The sequence below is a fragment of the Hypomesus nipponensis genome, chromosome 15, assembly GCF_054491055.1.
Source record: "Hypomesus nipponensis isolate SF chromosome 15, ASM5449105v1, whole genome shotgun sequence".
Lineage (NCBI taxonomy): Eukaryota > Metazoa > Chordata > Actinopteri > Osmeriformes > Osmeridae > Hypomesus > Hypomesus nipponensis.
The window spans coordinates 11,933,922-11,954,375 of record NC_140375.1 but is presented as its reverse complement, the minus strand read 5'-3'; the positions used below and the strand labels follow the sequence as shown (position 1 = coordinate 11,954,375).

The window sequence follows — 20,454 nt, the reverse complement described above, 5'->3', positions numbered from 1 at the left end:
ACTATTTGTATGTTGCTATGGATAAAAGCCTCTGCTAGATTAATAAATATAATGCAACATGGATGTATCCATGCAAAGAATACAAGCTGTAACTTATCAGCAATGCTGAAGCCCCAGGTTCACTGTCAACACTGTCAACACTTGCAACCAGTAATACTGTTTTCTGTAGCTAATTTCTCAAGAAAGGTCTATTTTTGCCAGGATACAATCTGTTTTTAATTGACCTTTAATGGTCATTAATTATGCAAATGTTACACTAGTGTGTGATTCCCACACATAAGATGGATGTGTTTTTTTCTTCCATGAAGCCATTTAGTGGAGCTCAAGTACTTGATGTGGCATCATTGTTCCAACCCTGACCTGATTTTGTCAGCTCTCTCTAATGTCATTTTGCTCCTCTCTCGGTGTAATAAACGAAGCATTTCATTGTCTTTAATGCTTCGACGAATTGGAGCGTTCTTCCCCCAATTGAAAACAGGCAGAGGACTTCAGGAGGGAAATGTTAGCTTCATCCAATTTGTTTACAGGGATGGAGAGCAGATCATTACGGGGCTTAAACTCCAACAGCTGCAGAATAAAAACGTGGCTGCACAATTATTCATGTTGTGCAATAAGATCACCCCCCCGCCCCCTTTTAAACCAACCAAAATCAAACTTGTGAGTGGAGCTTTTGACGCTTAAAATAGCTGAATGATCTGAAGTTATTAGAGAATATGCAACTGAACTGAAATGTGATCAGTCATCCTTAATCTCGCATCTTATTTATCTCCAGAGGCAACGTGAAAGGTTGTTCTGATAAGACAAGTGAATAGTTCATCCAGGGTTGATTTGTTAAGGAGCTGTGACCTCTGTGGCCTTTGATAAAGGCCAGGGCAGGTCTGGTTGCGCTGGAGAAGTGAACCATGAAAGACAGAGGAAGAAAAACATCTCCAGCCAGGCCGAACGGGGCCGCGGTGTTTGATAGATTCTGCATGTATTGCCTGATCAGCTGCTTCAACCAACAGTTCTCCTGTGTTTTAAGCCCAGCCAGATGAACTCACCTGGGAGGAAATGGAGGGGGATAAAAAAAAAGGACAGAATTACAAGATATATATTTTTTCAGCTACCGAAAACATTTGGTGTTGTCAGGGATGATTTGTAGCTGTATGTGTCATGCCTGTCTGGACCTGTTGGCATTCTTTTCTCTCGTAACTTTATTTTGACTTCTTGGATGATGGGTGGATAAATCCCTGTCAAAAATTCCTGGTATGTGATTCCATTCAGGCTTGTTTTTCTCTGGAGATTGTATTTTCCACAATGTCTGAATTGCTTTTCTACACTTGGGAGAGGGACATGTTATTGTGTTACAGGGGTGTTTTGATGGTGACTTTAATATTGCCTCTGTCTTCTTTCCAGTTTGAATGGCTCCTTGCCCAACACTGTTGAGATCAAGAACAACTCCCTATTTTTCAAAGGGCCTGTGACCTACGACCTGGCTGGCACGTATGTCTGTGACGCCACCAATGGTATTGGGACCCGTACTGGCAGCGTGGAAGTCAACATCACAGGTAGGTCACCTGGCGCTCGCCTCTCTCTCTCTCTTTGCTCCCGGCTTTTGGGAATGTGTTTTTCATGACTCTGGCATTGCATGCATCTGTGCGACAGGGGTTTGGGAAATGTGAAAATGACATCCGGGGGGGCATTGGCTGACAAATTCCTCCCACCGCTGTCGATAGTGAACATGCACGCGCATGCACGCACGCACGCACCCACAGTCACACACTGATACGGAGGCAGAGTGGTCCAGGTGATTGTGGTGGTCTCGCCCGTGTGTTTAGGATGTGGTGCCCACCTGCCAGGGCTGTGAGGCTCCCTGCAGCTCCGCGTGACAGACTCGAGGAAGCCGACACTGCGTCTGTCTCTCAGCGCATTCCTCATTGTCACATCACAGAGCCAATCCCACATCCCCCTCACCAACACAGACACATGTGCAGAAGCAGGATAAAGCAGTCCTGTCATCTCCACCCAAAATAACATCAGGGAAATGAGGGGGGGTGGGGGTGGGGGTGGGGGGTTGCCGTATTGATCATAGTTTTTCGCTACATGCTCACATTTCTCCGAACAGCCTTTGCCTCCTTCGCAGTCAAGCACTTCTCATTTTTGTATTTTTTCTCTGTCTTCCTGGGGGGGGGAAGCAAAATGCAGAACAAAACTGATTCAGTTCCCTTGCCTTCCAGTTTAATTGTAGGCACACGCACGCTTTGCAGTGGTTCCTTTGGGTTCTCATCCATAAGGGAAAGGCATTTTGCAATAAAAGGACCAACTGCAATATGTCCCAGATCTCTTCATACTACACATAGAAGGAGAGATCCTATCTATTGCTGCCAGCTGTGCGTGGAGCTGGGAGACTGTGACAGTTTTGCTCTGGTTGGGCAGGAGAGACTTCCCTGTCTGCTTGGTTTCCCGGGGGGTTGGATGGCTTGAACTCGCATTGCTTTGCATGTTGATTCATGTCTTGTCTCTGACGGCGCTGTGCTTGATGTGGTATCAACGGCTGAGCATCCTTTTTCTTTCTTTCTTTCTTTCTTTCTTTCTTTCTTTCTTTCTTTCTTTCTTTCTTTCTTTCTTTCTTTGTGTTATGGTTAGTGGTGTTATTCCACTGTCAGGGCCTCTAATCTATCAAGTTCACTGCTCTAGTATTGGAGGCACTGAGATGTCTTCATAGACACATTGTTAGGCGATGACCCCATGAGACTGTACCTTCTGCAGTGATCATTAAAATGTGAACATAGACTTTATCAATCAAGCATGAAAGCAATGAAGGATTCTAGAGGTATTCCATGTGTACCACAGTGGTGGTGAGCAGAGTGTCTGCCACTGACTGAGAGGAGAGGTCATTCTTCTGTACTCTCTTAAAAATATATGTGAAGTAATCAATCCATTTTCCTGTCATTTCCTGCCTAGGTTGCTTGAATTCACTCTATTCTAACTCCATTTCCACATATGTTATTTCAAACTTTGTTCCCATCTTTGTTCAGTGTATTCTCAGTAGCGTATTAATCACCGTGAACTGTGATCAGACAATGACTGTTTTGGGGTGTTTTGTTGTGTGTACACATACACATGTATACAGGGACGTGATTATGGGAAGGATAATACTAAGACACAAGGATTACAGAAGGAACATCTAATGTGTGCTTAGTGTGTCAGCCTAGTGTGGGTCAAGATTCCTCCCTTCATTGTGTGTGTTGCATCCTGAATTTGACTGTGGCATTGTTTTCATTGAATGTGAAGAACTATCCACAATGGTTGTGCTGAGAGCAGCTTGTTTGCGTGTTGGAATATTTGTACATGTTTACGTCGAGAGATCATGGATTTATACTGTACATGCCTAGACCTATAAACCAAACACCATAACAGGCATCATTATGTACCAAATGTTTGTGTCCTCCACCTTGACAGAACTTGGAAAATAAGTGTATACAGTAGGTTACAGACACCCAATGGAGGCTACTAAGTCGGCTGCACAACATGAGTATTGATACAGAGGTTTGACAAGGTATGCAAGGTATAACAACCTCCTGTTAGAGTGAAGCTGTAGTTGTAGCCATGCAGGCGATTCAGGTTTTTGGACAAAAAACATATGCCATTCAGGGATGCACTGTGTTGTAGCTATTCCTTTTACTTCTCAGTTCATTTGTGTTTCATGAAGCTGTGCTTGCTGTATGTGCAAGTCAATTTTCCATACTCCAAAGGCTGCACATACCATTACAGTCACTCACCAAGACAGCGATGGTGTCTTGTGTCTCGGTGTGGTCTCTGTGCTTGCTCTCATTAGATCCTCCCCCCACCCCCAAAAAAACTAGAATCACAGTTTTAGGTGTGATTTCCAAGGGGTCCCATGCCGTTCTGTAAGCACATCTGTTTCCATAGTAACAGTTAAGGGGATCAGGATGTCTTGTCTTTCTCCTCCTCTGTCTTCGCTGATCCTGTGAAATGCAACACACTCAGTCTCATTGGAGACTGCCAGCCAAGGTCTCACATCATCCTTTGAACCGTCCAGAAATTCTTACCTCAGAGACAAAGAATAGAATTGAATATAGATGTTTTACAGCCTTGTGCTGCACCGTATATCAAGACATTTTTTTGTTAGCGATCGGTTTTAGTGCCGGCCATTCACCGATGATAGGAATAAAAGCCCCCGTTAAGAGGAAACCCTGGAGACGGCCGCACTGCCTCTCAGCTCTTTCATGTGCTTTGTGCACTCTTGACTTTGGCTCTACATAATGACCCAGCAGTGTAGGTAAAAGAGTGTGCTGATGCTTCATTAACTTCAAAAGGCATCTCTGTGCCTCCCAACAGCCTTGGATGGGCCCGGCAGAGGGGGAAAGGGAGCAAAGGAGGGAGTTGGGGAAGGGGGGGGAGTCAGGTTAGAGAGCCTTCCGCTGGCTCATGTTCAAGGCTGCAGTACACGTTCTGGCAGGTGGTTCCAAAAGAATGCTCGCTAAGTGCTCTATACATTAAAGGAAGGTGACCATGGCAAATAACACATACATTCTAAACCAGTAGGTCTACCTGTCCCATGCTTGCAATTAGCGGCTTTGTAATCGCTACATGCATTATTGAAAGGCGCCTTTTGGAGGTGTCGAGTCACAAAAGCTTTTAGGGCAATTATGTTGTTTGCCTGAATTGAAATGTTGTACCTCTTTGATTTATTTTGGGGGGCCTAAACCCTTCAGTAAAGTGTGAATGCGGAAAGGCATATCATATAATCATAACTAGATGCCTCAGTCTGTTTTGAACTCACTGGCTTAGATGACCTCTGTTACTTCACCACACCTGGGAACTGGAAAACAATAATGACTCATGGAGCATTTAAATGAAGCTACTGAAGCCGCTTTCCTCAGATGAATTTCAAAGAGCTGCAGAACTGTCACCTATTCTTGAAAGGGCCACTGAGCACCTTGTTTCAATTAGTTGAGAGGTAGTGTTAGCCGGATGGCATCGACTGCGGCGGGCTGCTTGGGCTGGTGCGGTACTCTCCAAGGACACGTGTTCTGGAGATATGGTGTCACTTGTCGGAATCTAATGAACCACTCTCCTGTTTTAATCAATCTACACGCAGAGAACAAGGAGGAGACAGGGAGAAATGTAAGAAAGGGGAACGGGGGAAGTGGGAAGGTGCGGGTGAAAGAGAGCTGTGGTTGTGGTGGGTCTTGTAATTGGAGGACTTTTACCTTGTCGTCCTTTACCATTCTTATTTACATTCCGGTCTAAGATCTACCGAGGGTAAATTTACATGTAGTTCCACCAGAATACCAAAAGGATAGATGGATGTGCCAGTTTTTAAGGTCCCACAGAGTTCGTTTTAAAAACCGAGAATATTGAAAAGCACACTGTACATAAGCCACTGTAGTTCAAAGATCATTTCCATCAAACTGAGTAACTGTCCATTAAATTACCCTAGCCCCTACCTTTAGTATTAATCCCTGCTGTGCTTCCATCTAATGGGAATAGGGAGGAAACAAAAATCACAGAATATTGAATAACTCAGTCAGTCACAACTCACAGCAAAGGGAAGAATCATGCGGTTAACCCTCAAGATGATTCCCACTTAAGAGGGTAAAATGAGCCTTTAATTACGAATATCAACTTTTCCATCCTCACATTCCCTTGGCTGTGCATGGGAAACGAACAGCTCTGCAGTGTGATTTGGAGATCCACCCGGCCACGACCGTCACGATGAATGACTGTTCTGTCAGACTGCCCTAACAATTATGTCATTATCACCCCTGAGAAAAGAGCAGTGAGTGGTTCTCTGCTGAGGGCGGCTCTGTAAACAACAGTGACACTGGCGTGATGGGAAAATGACTGCCAATGGGTGAGCAGCCATTCAATGGGAAGTTAATTTGTTTACCCTCTTCCGAACATGTTTTGGATAATGATCTCCGTTTGATTGCTTGGTATCTGAGCATTGGAGACACACACGGTAGGGTCAACCTTGGTTAGTGTGGGCTGCAAAGATCCCAAAGAAGATGAATCCTTCTTGGCATATTAAGGTCATCATATGTGTAAGGAAGAATGGGAGTAGTATGCAGTAAGGTCGGGCGGAGTGGGAGCCTTTTAGTCGGGCAGTATCCATGCAAACCTTAATCTCCATCTTCAGCCACTGAGAAATCTGCTGGGTTTGACTGCAGAGGTTGAGGCTTGATAGCTTTTGGACTCGTCACTAAGGTTAAATATGCAATAGAGTGACTAAGTTCCCCTCAATTTAGCCAGAAAGTATGGGGACGTAAGCCTCTGTAGGCACAGGCAACCGGCACAGACAGCTGTTCACGCCTGCCTGAACAAGCAATCGCTCGTTCTTCTAGAGAGAGACAGATGAAGGGAAGAAAGTGAACCACAAGGTGAAAATGAGATGAATAAAACATAGATATACACCATTGAAAGATATAAATAAATGATGGAATCCATGTGACGAAAATAAATGCTTCAATGGATATGGTATTGGAATTAAGTTCAGAGATAAAATGGATGCCAGGAATAGGCTCCTTGTCGTACAGCAAAACCAGGGATGTTGAGAAAGATGGGGATGGAGGGAGGGGAAAAAGGGAGCGAGGGAGGGATGGGTCAATGAAGAGGGGGTAGGAGAAGGACAAGGGAGAAGCGAGGAAGAGAAGGGATGGCACCAGTGGTGTTTACATACTTTTACATAGGCGGCTGAGTCGAAGTCTTTCTCACTGCATGTCACATATCCTATCCTCCAAGACATGGCCTGATTGGCAAAGACAGGGGGAGAGATGGGAGAGAATGGCACTGTCCTATAGATGATTTAATTTCCATTGATGCTCCAAATTCATTGGCAGCTTCTATTAAGTTCTATCTTCATTATATACCATCTCTGTGTCACTCACACACATCCCAGGGACCGATTGGTAAAAGCAGTACTTATGCTGCGGACCATTTTCATAAACTATGAAAGGACTTTGTATCTTCTTTGAATGTCTGTCTGTGTTTGTATTATTTGTATTATTACGAGAGCAATGTCCCTGAATAATTCCAGGATTGCGCTGTATAAACTGAACTTCACATGCCAGGTCACACACTGCAGTTTTCCTTTTACCCAACGATGCAAGGCATTATGATGTCAGCGTTGCGGAAGCTCCCCAAGCAATGCTAAATTTGTTTGTCTTGTCCTGTCATGACAGGGCACATCTCAATCTGCCCGGCATGGCGCTTTGCACCGTGGTTCCACACAGCCACCTCTGCATTATTCATCGACTTCAGCAGTCCCACACGGAGATCTTGTATATCATTAAGCCCTCACTGTAAGTCGACATGTGCCGTCGAGTCAATTGAACACTTTCAAAGCACTGTGGGTGGGGGTCGCGGTTGTGCCGACGGCCCGCGGGCAAGCTCCCTGCCTCCTGTGAGCTCTCCCAGGCACATACCTGGGTGGCTTCAGGCATGTGGGCTGATGGAGCGTGATTCCAGCCCTCCTCTTGTCTCCACAGGCAGGGCCTCTCACGGCTACAATCCCGCCAAGCTTACGCCTCATTATCCAAATGAGACATTAGCATGAGGCTCTATGCCTCGCTCGCACACCATGGGCTACTGATAAAGCGTCCGTTGTGCCTGCGCTGGCAAAAGTAGGGAGTCTCTAGTCGCCGGTTGCTTTGCTTGAAATGGAGGCAGCGTTGCTCTGAGCGGAAGGGGGTCTTTTTTGACGTGGTGTAGGGGGTGAACTGGAGGGATAGGCTAGCTACTGGGCTCCCATTCAGGAGGGGATGGTTTGTGAGCAAGGGGGAAATGTTAGTGATTTATTTTAACATTCGTTTTTTGCATTGCTAGCTGATTCGGCTCTCCAGGGGATTTAGAGAGGAGATGCATGGCTATAGAGATGGAGACAGATGGTGCATGGGTATTGGCCCAACCCGTTTAGCTCTGCTCGTCTCCTCTGTCTCCCTCCTTCCAGTCCTCCTCGTTCTCCTCCGCCTTCTCCTTTCCCTCAGTGTCCGCTGTCAGGGCTGAGGCGTTGGCGCTGGCATCTGTCTGGAAGGCTACTGATTAAGTAGGTCAGACAGTGTCCTAGGGTCAGACCACAGGCTCCAGAGCTGTGGCTGTGGTGATTCACTCAATACCAACACACATGCACACACACATAACTACGCACAGTCCAAAAATAATAAAGACAGCGAGGAGAGGGATGGTCTACTGGTAAACAAACTCCCGTCCTCTCCTTTCTTTCCGCCCCTTGCTGACACACTGATAAAGAAGACGTGTTTGTGTATGACAAGTTTCACATCTGCTAGCCTAATTATTTATCCTCTCATTACATGGAACACACCCTCATGCAGATCATCTCTAAACCAGAGAGATCCATCCTATCTCCAAAGGACTATTGGATGACTGTTAAGTCATGGAAAAATGGCAAGAAAATGCAGCGGTAAAAGTGAAACTACGTGAAAACCGGGTAACACAATTCTCCATGTATGCCTTGACAGACAGGGAAGTTGGAGCATGTTAAGGACATGTCAGTGATGCTGTCATGTGCGTTTGATGCCAGTATTATTTGGTAGCGTTATCTCACTCGCCACAGACTCTGCCCCTGTCCTTTGGCTTTTTATGGGGATTGGATTTGAATTCCAGGTCCAAAGGTTTTAATGGCGTAAGTGACATTTAGCAACATATAACTGAAGCTTGCTGCTGGACAGTCGCTGACAGCAAACAGTGTTGACAAACACAGGATCAAGCTAAAGAAAAGAGGATTGGTGGTCTGAGGAAATAGGCTGTTCCTTTCTGTCTGCTCTCAGGGAAGGCACAAAAGGCTCACTGATGAGCTTTTATTTATAGTGGCATTATTACATTATCATGACCCAGTGACTATGGGAAAATTCAAATTGGAGAATGGCAAGGATCTTTCAAGTCATTGAATCTTTCATGTCATCATTTTTTTTTTTTTCCCAACTTCCCTCCTCCTCCTTCTGTCCCACTATGTTGTCTTTTAGTTTTATTCAACTTCACACAGTAAACTATCACAACATACTTCTTTTCACCTCTCATTTCTTCCACAACGTTCCTGTCTTGATTGTTTGTATTACGGTCACCATTCTAACCATGCTTTTCTTTAAAAACCCTGGTTCACTCGCTTTGTTTAAAGAGAGCTTGTCTGAGTGATGTTGTTGATTCTCAGGAATGTACCTGCCCTCCTGCATGTGCAGACAGGATTGCAGAACACCCGGGAGCTAGCCCCGCAGGCTAGCGTTGTGAAACACGTTCTGTCTGTGAAAGCCCTGCACTCACTTCTTTGTATCTCATGAAACATCTTTGACATGTCACACTGGTGGCTGTAGGGAGCGTACTTGGAACAACAAATCTCGTCTTATGTATTCCTGTGGAGAACATTCATTAACCAGACGTATGACAGGACACACTATTGATCTGAGATTAGATAAACATTGCCGTGTTTATGGCCTTGTACTGTGAAATTAGAATTTTGGATCTCCTTAAATATTTTGTTAGTAATAAACTAACATCTGTTTTTTGGTCATAATAGAATATGAAAATGTGTTTATGTCAATGGCTTCCAGATAGTAAATAGTTAAAAAAACATACTTACATTTTATCATTTGAGTAAATACCCAAAATAGAATAATTGATTGAAATAGAAAGTGTAGGGATTTTTCTCGTTTAAAGATTTAGAGACACTTTTTCATGGCATGCATTTCTCTTGAAATCCATCATGACTCTATCATGCCTACATTGAGTTATATCCTTTCATGGTCCATCTTGGCACCTATTAATCTCAATAGAAGGTTTCGGCTGTTGGTACTCAAGGTTACCTTGCAATCTGCATAGTCCCAGCGGCCCATTAATAGACGCATCCTTTTGTTGGCAGGAACAGTATCAGGGCTGCTGTTGTGACACTTTGAGGCCTTTTTTATCTATCTTCTGGCAGGTGTTGCCGTTAGCTACAGAAGGCTGCAGAAACACCTCCTCCCTTCCTCCTTGGTACTCTTCACAGTACTGCCATATCCCTGCCTCTCAAACAGTGTGTTATTATTAGTGTTCCTGTAATAAGATTAGTGTGTGCCATCAGCATTTTAATTTCACATACTCAAATGGGTATGGTATGTGAATCTCCCACCGGGGAGAGGATGCCTGGAGGCAGATGTAGAAAGTGTGAAATTATTTGACATTTGTTATCTCCATGTGTTTGCAGGCCAGGGAAATAGAATGTGTGTCTCATAGATCATGGCTGTAAGTGACCTTGGTAGGCAGGCAGAGAGGCAGAAAGTAAGGGAGAGAGACGGAGTGAGAGAGAGCGAAGCCAATAAACATTTAATATTTTGAGAACGACCAGGAAGAGACAGAACCCCCATGCTGACGCACCTAATAAAAGTCATGTGAAAGGAGGTATCTTCCTCCCTCCGCAGTAAACTGAAGTGGAGAACGAGCTGATTGAGGTTCCATCTGGAGGCTTGGTCCTTATCCTTTTTCTCCTCAGAAAGTCAGATTTCCATTCCTTTAAAGAATTCCGTCTTCACACTCCTCTTCCCTTCTCCCAGGCCGGAAGACAAGCGAGACAATATAATAACTCCATTGGAGAATTTTGCCTCTTGCAGCTGTTGATCATTTTTGGCATTGCCACCTTCAAGGCCCCTCTTTTATGACCTTAATGTTGTGTAAACAGAACACTGGAAGAGTCTGACAAAAGCCCATGAAAAGCTGGAGGGTTGTTTTAACATAATTTCTCAGAATGAGCACGGATTCGGGAATGGTTAGCGCTGGAACACATACTCTTAAAACACAAAGTGTCAGTGAGAATCTTTACTTAATTTTATTACTATCGTTCCCAAAATAGAAACGACTTACTGAGGTTTATATCCGACTTTTGTTGCTATTATCTTTTCATTGTCAACTTTCAAGTGGTTTAATGGCCTTCTGTGGCCCGTTTTTAATAGAATCTGACCAATTAGAGTATGTGAAGGGACTGATGAGAGTGCTTGATGCCAAAAGAGGGGAGCAGTGAAGGGTGGAGGAGAGGATTACACAAGCCTGTTTTCCTTCTCTCTCTCCTTCCACTCCTCCAATCCTATGGATTTTTGCTCCTTCATGGATGTGGTGGGAGGATGTGTTCCCGGGCAGAGGTGACCTGGCTCTGCTCTCTCATTCATGTGTGTAATGAAGGCCCTGTGTCTGAATAATCCCATTAGGGTGGTCAGATTAAAACCTGAGCTGCTATCTGAGACTGTGGCCAGCCCAGCCAGGGAAACCTGAGAGCTTTCTCATCAGTCTGGGTAGAAGAAATGCAGACTAGAAGGGAGAGGAACCGGGTGGGAGATAGAAAGACATTGGCCTTTTGGAAGGTCTTTCTTCTGGACTGATAGATTGTTTTGGTAATTGTGTCTGAGAGGAAGACTCCAGGAGTAGTCATGCCACCCTACAGGCACTAGAACAATCCCCAGACTACTGGAGCCCCTGCACTTGATGCATTTATCAATCCTACTAATGAGGCTGCAGTTCTAATTGAATGTAATGGGTTTGAGTTAACACCAAAACGACATAATTTGAAACTCAATTATTACTCAAGATATAAGGGTAATTTGTCTTTCTTTTGTCTTGTGTGAAATAATGATAATGAGGACATGCTGTTTCTTGTTGCCATGTTTACTAACACACATTGTATCATACAGTCTTCCTCACTCTTTTTCTTCTTTGAAATTTGTATGTAAGGTGTGTGGAATCGTCCAAGGTTTCTCCATGTATTATGGCAAATACGATCAAGCTGTCTATAGAAATGAGCCTTCTTTGGCCTTGTTGATTTCCACTTGCAAGTCATGCATGTTAATGTTTTCTAAAATGAAACCTCATTCAAAAGGCCAAGGTTCTGGTCACCTCGACGTGCTTTGTCCTCACACACTTGCATACCTTTCTATAACATACATTAACATTACTAATGTGTTCCTTATGTTTACATTCTTTTACAATTATGCCTTTTCCAAAGCAATTCTAGAACTGAGATGTTGCCTTGATAGATGTATTGGGTTATTTTGCTTTGAGATTGAGTTGGCTCCCTGTATCATGATCCTACATTGCATGTGCTTGTGAATCTGTTCTTTACTGTCTTCTCAGCAATGTCATTAAGGGCTGTCATTAGGGTGTGTCTTTTCAAGGTTTAAGGTTTTTCTTTCCCAATCCTCTCTTCCACAATCCTTGTAGTACACACCTTTATTCTTTTTTTCCTGTAAAACAATTCTCGCAACTGAAGCTAAATTCACTGCGGTTTTTTGCAGGTTGAGACAAGAACTCTTGTACCTCTAAGCAAGGCTTTGATCATGTTGTTGAATAGTAGTCACTCTGTCTCATCACAATCCACCTCCGCCTTCAAAAGTTATGTTTGCACAGTCAAGCTTTAACAAGACAAGGGAATTACCTATAAGGTTTTTAGGTTTTAGGTTTTGGTTGCTAGTCATGTGTTGTAATCTTTGAGGTCAACAAAAAGTGGTAAATTGGGGCCAAGTTTATAGTTTTCCATTAGCAGGTGGTATGATGCGCATCATTTGATTAGTTATTTCCCGTCATAGTCATTGTGTGTAGACTGCAACATACATTAAATCTCTTTCTAAAACTGTTATTCATTATTGTAAGTGTGGGTTTAATGTATTTTTGACATGATCATGGTGATGACTGTGTTAAATTGTTTGGAGGATATTTGTATTTACCACATTGGTTGTAAACCAAAAAGAAAAATCCCATTTGAAGAAGTTTTCAAGGCACAGTGTTTACGGTCGTTTACAGACCACAGGGATTAAAAAGACTGTCAGAATAGTTGTTTATTTGAGAAAAAAGCATCAGCATGAGGTCTACATATCAGAAACGGTTGTTATTTCTCCCCTTTGGTTGTAGCGTGTGCTACACTGGCTGTTTATTTCATCTTTCCTGCTCTTCTGGAAACGCATGTGGCTGTTGATGACTAATCTTTGTTTTTACAGAGGTCTTTCTGGGTTTCTCGGGGTGGGGGGTCCGTCGTGGGGCGGGGGGGTCCTTCCTTTTCCCTTTGCTTTTCCTTCCCTGTCTCCCTTCCCTCATCTTTCCCCCCAAAAAAGAGCACCTGCACAAAGCACCTCCTCCCACCAGAGCACTGACACACTGTCCCCTTCCATCTGTCTTTTCCTACCCAGAATTCCCTAACAACCCACCACCTGGGGGCCGTGAGATCCCGCAGGAGCAGCACAGTGCTGGGGCCGCCATCGGGGGCGCTGTGGGGGGAGTCGTCCTGTTGGGGGTGGCTGCCACCCTCCTCTTCGTATTCCTGCGGCGTCGGCAGCGCACCTTCAAGGGTGACTACAGCACCAAGAAACATGTGTTTGGAAATGGCTATAGCAAGGCCGGGGGCCTACCTGCCCATCCTCCTATACCCAAGAACCTCCAATACCCAGACGACTCAGATGACGAGAAGAAGCCTGCCCAGATTAGTGGCCCAGGAGGCTTTGAGGCCAGCGAGCGCGATTTTGATGGAGATGCAGAGGACCTGAAGAGGCCCTATTTCACTGTGGATGAAGGAGAGAGCCGAGAATATGACGAACGGACTCTCACTTTCCAGTATGACCCTGAACCTGAAATCGCTGATGACATGGTATCCCAAACCGATGGGTCAGTCATTTCCAAGAAAGAGTGGTATGTGTAGGGGCATGCAACAAACCAAAACAACCCCTTCCCCCTACCCTACTGCATCCCACCACCACCCCCTCCCCCCTTCACCACCTTCATGATCAACCCTACCCTTCCATTTGTCTGCCCCCAACCCCACCCCTCCCTCAACCCCATCCCTCAGTTGCACAACCTAGCATCTCCCATTAGGGCCCATTCAACTAATCCGTGTTAGCAAACAGTGTCGATTAACAGAGCTTGCAACGTCAACTCATCAACAATACTTCATGGTATATTGGAACCATTAGATTAATCTTCAAACACCACAAAAAAATATGTATACAAAATGTTGGACTCATGCCAATCACCATTGACTAAAGGCCAGGGAGCTGGCTACCTTATCAATACTGGTGTACTTTGCTTTTGGTGAATTTTTATGTTACTGTAAATGTATTAAATGTACAAAAAGAGACAATAAGGAATGGGGTATTGCTGAGCACATTTGTGAAAGTCCTACACTGGATGTATGATACAGTTTTTGTAATTCTCATCATTGCCTTGTGTGCTTATGTTTTTTATTATCTACTTTTGTATTGGTTCAAGGTAATCAGAAACAAAAAATTAAATTCCTTGCGATTCATTATTTTAGAAAAAGCGATATTTTTGCTGTGACAGCCCTTTTCTCTCTGCTTTTCTTTTACCATCTACATATTGGCAAGACATTCATATTGAACATCAACACAAGGCATGTGTAGACTGATACAGAAAAAGTAGCTGCCTTCCAAGACATTGAAATGCTCAAAACTCAGTGTGTAATGCTCTTACACCAAGAGACCAGATATCATACTCCATATTCATGGCAGTACCAATGGATGACATGCCAGAACATGCTTCAAATTTTCAATCGCCACATTTGTTTGGTGCCCAACATTGAATGACTGATATACTTTAGCATGAGAGAGGAGGACTGTTGTCTTTAAGCATTCGACGTTAGTATGTTCCACATTCCCTTTTGGATTAAATTGGGGTGTGACACGTCCACTGTTTTCAACGTAACATGTTATGCTCTAACATGCCATTTGTGTCACTTAAACTTGAAAGAGTGTTCCTGTGTAATTGAGCTCTACATCTGACCACTGTAATGAATTGTCTAATTTTGTGTTGAGTGGACATAATTGTGTTTTCCGTAATAATGGTTATTTCTAGTAAGATTACATCAGAGAAAAATTGCCTTTGGAATTACTCTGATGGCTCAGTGGTGTGACTTTTGCCTTTTTATGACTCTGGCTTCTCTTGGCTGTAAACAACTGGCCAAGTGTGCTTGGCAACACTGCACCATCTATTTAAAGTGTCTGATGGACATGGACATTGGGGAAATATCAGTCTGTATGTTTCTGCATGCAGGGTTGTGATTTCTAAAGAAAAGGGAAACAATATTGAAAGTGATATTTTGCGGAACATTGAATTATGGAATTAATCTGTAGTGGGGGTTTTTTTGCCCTCAGAATACATTTCAATACATTTGACTGCAACAACTATTTTCAGGTTCAAAAACATAAGAAATGAAAATAAAACACATGTTCTCCTTCCCCAAAATGTTGGCAGCAGAATCTGCAGATGGCAGTTTAATCATCCTTTATAGAAGCATTGTTTTGCTAGCTTTTATAAACCACAATAACGAATGCCAGTGAATGTGGTTCCTATTTGTTGCCCATGTATTTGAAGTCTGCCACACAAATGGCAGGCTTTGTTATAAAGAAAAATTAACCATTGCAAAATATGAAATATATATAAAACTACATCTGACACACTGACCAATATAGATTAAGCCTTATTTTATGCATGTGATTTTGTGTGGGGGTGGAAGTGTGTGTGTGTACTGTTTTTCCTCAGTGTCAAGCCAGACCATTGTGTATGTGGGTTTGCAGCTCGGCAGAAAACACCATGCCAATGTTTATAAAGTGGTGACGTTCGGGTTTTGTAAACTGGTGGACAACAAGGATTTCAGGATCAAAGACTAAAGTCTAACTTTAAACGTGCACGTTTATCTACATATTCATCCGCTGCATTTTTCATCCACAATGCTTGTATTTGTTCAGAAGAATGTGGGTTATAAACCACCACACATGCAGTATTTTACATAATTTGTATTTTTTTTACATAATCACATGAAATGGAACTGGTACTTCAGTTTGTTCTTTAATGGACACTTTTATTTCTTTTACATTTTCTATGTCATGATTATAACCGCATACAACCAACATTCTTTACCAAAAAAGGTAACGTATGATTAATTGCTTTGAGATTTTATCATTCAGTGCCTATGAAATTCTGGAGATACGAGGTTAGGTAAACAGTTGCTGCTTCCCTTGTCATCCAATACGCACAGTGTGCATTGCCACTCAAGTGTTGCATGGATTGTACTGTAATTCATAAAACATAAGGTAGAAAAAAACAACTTTTGACAATTACCGAAGAAAAATAATATATAATCAATTTTTTCTCCATTCTCCGTGATTGTGAAAGTGACCTTTAAAAAAAATAAAAAATAACAACAATTTGGGTAGGAAATCTCTAGCACTTTTCCCCTGTTAACAAATTTAAATATCACATTTGGAAAGGACAAATAGAGTTGTAAATTGGGAAATCTCTGTGAAAGCACAAACTGCTAACTTTGTAGTGAAATATTCACAATTGAGATTTTAGTCAAGAATTCATGAACCCAAATCCAACTGTGGACCATGTGCAAGTCATTAATGTAACAAAGGTCAATTCTATTTTATCAAAGCACAAATGGAAATACTTTTTGTGCTTTTATAAAACCACTGCCATACATTCTTCTTGAAAACACAAAAACTGAGTTTGTATTTTCCGGCTACACACTCTGGTTGGTGTAAACATTGTATCCATAACGTGATGATGATGTTCTCTTTTGTATAACTGACCACAATTCTATTCCATGCCCATCTACTGTTGTATACAGTAGGTCTGCTTCAGAGCTCAACATTCCACTGTAAATAATGTACATAATGTTGAGATTATAGTTGGTTTTATCTAGGGACAACTGCATAGGGACCCAGTTAATGTATAATGGATCTATTTTGACTGCAAAGCTGAGAATCACAATGATGGATTGATTGATCGATCGTACTATTATAATCCACATAAATGCCACTCCAGTAGGTTTTGATATGCCATCGAAGGCTTCAGTGTCAAACAAGGGGGTGTTGCTTATGTTGACTTTGTATATAGGTGGAAGAAAAAAAGATCTTTTCTGTACGCAGCTATGTGAATGTACATTTCTGAGGGTGTTACAAATATGAGAAAATATCTTGTTCACATGTGATGACCCAGTGAAGTAACTTGTATTTGTTTTAAAGCATTAAATGATTTCAATAGTCAATAATGTTTTGTCCCCAATCACTAAATCCTTTACATTTTTAAATGTCTCTAATTAAATCTGGTCCATATTTGCAATGCGTCTCATACCGCAGAATCAGGTAATGGCAAAATTCTATTCCAAATTCAACCACTGGTAATGTAACCTATATGGTCTTCCTTGCAATTAGTTTCATTGTACATCAAATGTTGATGATATGTATTCTAAATTATATGTTGGTGAAGATGTTTCTTATGATGCAGTTGCTTATTTGGTATGGTCATGTTTTCTTATATTTAACTTCTTAGCCTTATGGGTAATTTCTTTTCATATTATGTGAGCCTTAAGAGTAAAACATCACATATTTGTTTTGAAATTAACTGGGTCCTTACTTCATCAACGAGGATGATCACCATAGATGATGGGAATAGATTGAAGGGCATAGGGTTTCAACTCTACAATTTCAGATAGATCCCGATATTGTTAACCATATCGTATACCTTATAACTTTACATTAATCCAGAAGGTACACATGGCAAGGTTATGAGGAGAAATATCCTGTCTCAGCCAGAAATACCCATCCAAGAGTAGAGAACTGAAGGGCAGACATCTGCACAATGTTCATTAAGAACCTATGAGTTCATCTGCAGCTGTGGCTATCCATCCCCAGAAAAGAGCCCTCAATCCAAGCCCAGCTTTGATGACGTATTGGGTTCTGATAACATGGGTAGGGGGGTGGAGGGGGGAGTGGATGTGGGGGGGGGAGACATACAGTTTCTAACCCACTCAGTCCATAGAAATGTTGTCAAATCTGTAAAACCAAATTTGTATGCACTATTTGTGTTTACAGTGCAATCCTCTGTTTAAACTGTGGTGTGATCTCAGTATTGTTCTTGTAATTGAAAGGTACAGCTATCTTACATGTATGGCGTAGCCTGTAACTAAAGGAGATGTGAATTGTTTTGTTACCATGGTATATTTAAAGCATAGTTCTTACCGATTACATTTTTTGGACATATAGATTGTTGATGGGTTTTATCAATATATGTTTATTTTGCTTCTTATACTTGCTTTAAATGTGTACAGTTGAAGGTATCATGGAGCTCTCCATAATAAAAGAAAATACACAACTTTACACTGAATTATTTTCCTCTTGTATCAAACACAACAATGTTGAAATATTAATATGTGATGTGGATAGTTTTTCAAAACAAACCTTTTTGAAACCAAACATGTCAAACTGTTTATTTAATCTACATGTCTATCTTCATTGTCTTCGAACAAGATTCATGTTATGAGCTTCTAAACAGTCATTCCTCATACAGTAATTTCTTTAGTAAATTATTAGTTCACTAACCACAGTTGCTAACATACTTAAAGTTTTAATAGCTGAAATTCTAAGTACTGTGTTGTTTGTGATAATGCACACTACATAAACATTGATAAAAAGCCTTTACACAAAATATAATACACAAACTAAAAATACACAATTGCGCAGCATTTTTGCAATAAGACAAAAAATACCCAGCCTCACGATACAGACACAGTCTACATCGCTTTTTAGCTTTCAGCGTAGCTGTCAGAATTGTGCACAAAAGACTACAACAGTAAGGTCTCGTTTCATTTTTATGTAGTGCAAATAACAATAATTAATGTTGTGCAAACAGGCAGAAAAGACAGATATAAAAGAGACACAAGTATGCCTTGATCATCTATGAACACAAGTTGTTAATAGAAAACAGAAACTGATACTTATATTTATCTGGATGAATACTAATTCATGAGTATTTGTTTGTCTTCAGTCATATGTAATTAGGTATAACTTTACCTACAATTCTAAGAATTTCCTGTCATGTTTTGTGCTGTTTGTAAAGTTGTTTCCAGTACTTTTTTAGGGAAACAGTGTGTTTGTGAACAACAGACAACAATTTTTCTGCACAACAAAGTGCAGACAAATTGGGGATGGCTTCTCAAATTTTCTATGAACAAAACAAAGGGGATTTTTATTTTTATTAAGTATTTTACTGTTATGCCTTCTGTCCTATTCATTGCAGCACCTGTACCATGGACATGTACCATGGACTTGTTTGACAAACGGTTTTAGTTGGTTTGTCATATAAGCTATATCAACTGTATTTTGAACATTGTTTTCCAAGGGTTGCAACTATTACTTCCTAAATACAAGCTTAAACCTGATGTTATTTGGACAAATCCAAATAACAGTGGTGTGGTAATGACAATCAGCTAAAATGTCAGCCGATGTTAATAGTAGCCCTAAAGCTCCTGAAAGGGATGGCATTTTGGAAACTCAAAGTTATTAATGTTGGATTATTGACAGGTACAGAAACAATAAATCCAACTAATGGATGACTAATCAGGATCAAGTCAGGACACATCAGTAGACACCGGGTTTCTTCTTTATTTTACATGAGGGATGGAGCCCTGAAGACCTTGCATTTATCAAGAAACACAAAACTTTATTATCTTTCATAGGAGGTTCAACATGTTCCCATTCTCGCATGTTATGATATTGTTGGTCTCATTTCTTGTTTTTATGTCCCTCTATGTTAAACTGCATACAAGTTAACTTAACCCAGGAGTCAGATGGCTGAGCGGTGAGGGAGTCGGGCTAGTAATCAGAAGGTTGCCGGATCGATTACCCGCCATGTCAAAATGACGTTGTGTCCTTGGGCAAGGCACTTTGCCCTACTTGTCTCGGGGGGAATGTCCTTGTACTTACTGTAAGTCGCTCTGGATAGGAGCGTCTGCTAAATGATAAACAAAGTCTCTTTATAAAGGGTAGCATAATACATCTCTGTAGGAAGAGGTTATCTATTCTAATTGCAGACCAATCATTGGAACTGGTGTATAATCATGAGAAAATTGCATAAATCAGGCCATTAACCCTCAAGTGATAGGTGCAGGGTCCTGAATAAACCCAACCTGTGTGTGAGTCTTCATCTAAAATATTGCTCATTACAGTTTAGAAGCAAATATTATTTTTGACTCATAAAATCAAGCATACTGATAAAAAGGTTAAGGGCATGATTTAAAAAAATCCCACTTCCGTATATGGTTGTAAATGTAAAGCTCTGCAAGAATAAAGATACAAAATAAAACCAACTTGTCAGTGCCTTAGCAATAGGATTGTAGAGCCCCTCAGTAAATAAGTGATTACAAAAGCCTTATCATTTACAAAAGCTTTTGATTTTGTAAATAAGAAGGCTTGAAAATAAATAGATTGCACAAACCTTTCAAAATAATTGGTTGCCATTTTAGAGAAGACGGAACACTTCACACACTTCACACACACACACACAAACATACACAGTGCCCTCAAATTAGAGCCAGGCATGGCATGAGCAGCCCTGATATCCAGCTGTGCATTAGCTTTCTCCAATTAAACTTCAGCCGTGCCAGGCAGAACGAAAGGCCTAAAAACC

At 41.7% G+C, this 20,454-nt stretch overlaps 1 protein-coding gene across 2 annotated transcripts in view; it reads left to right on the top strand.

The window, feature by feature from the left end:
- Positions 1-20,454, top strand: part of nectin1b (nectin cell adhesion molecule 1b) — a 103,299-nt gene that overhangs the window by 47,388 nt on the left and 35,457 nt on the right. Inside the window, exons 5-6 of one of the 2 annotated variants that reach the window (XM_084674679.1) lie at positions 1,396-1,547; positions 13,164-15,446. In XM_084674679.1, the coding sequence (XP_084530805.1) occupies positions 1,396-1,547; positions 13,164-13,669 (658 nt within the window). In that variant the 3' untranslated portion in view covers positions 13,670-15,446. Of the gene's footprint in view, positions 1-1,395; positions 1,548-13,163; positions 15,447-20,454 lie in introns of those variants that run through there. The other variant, XM_084674680.1, reaches the window with a different exon arrangement.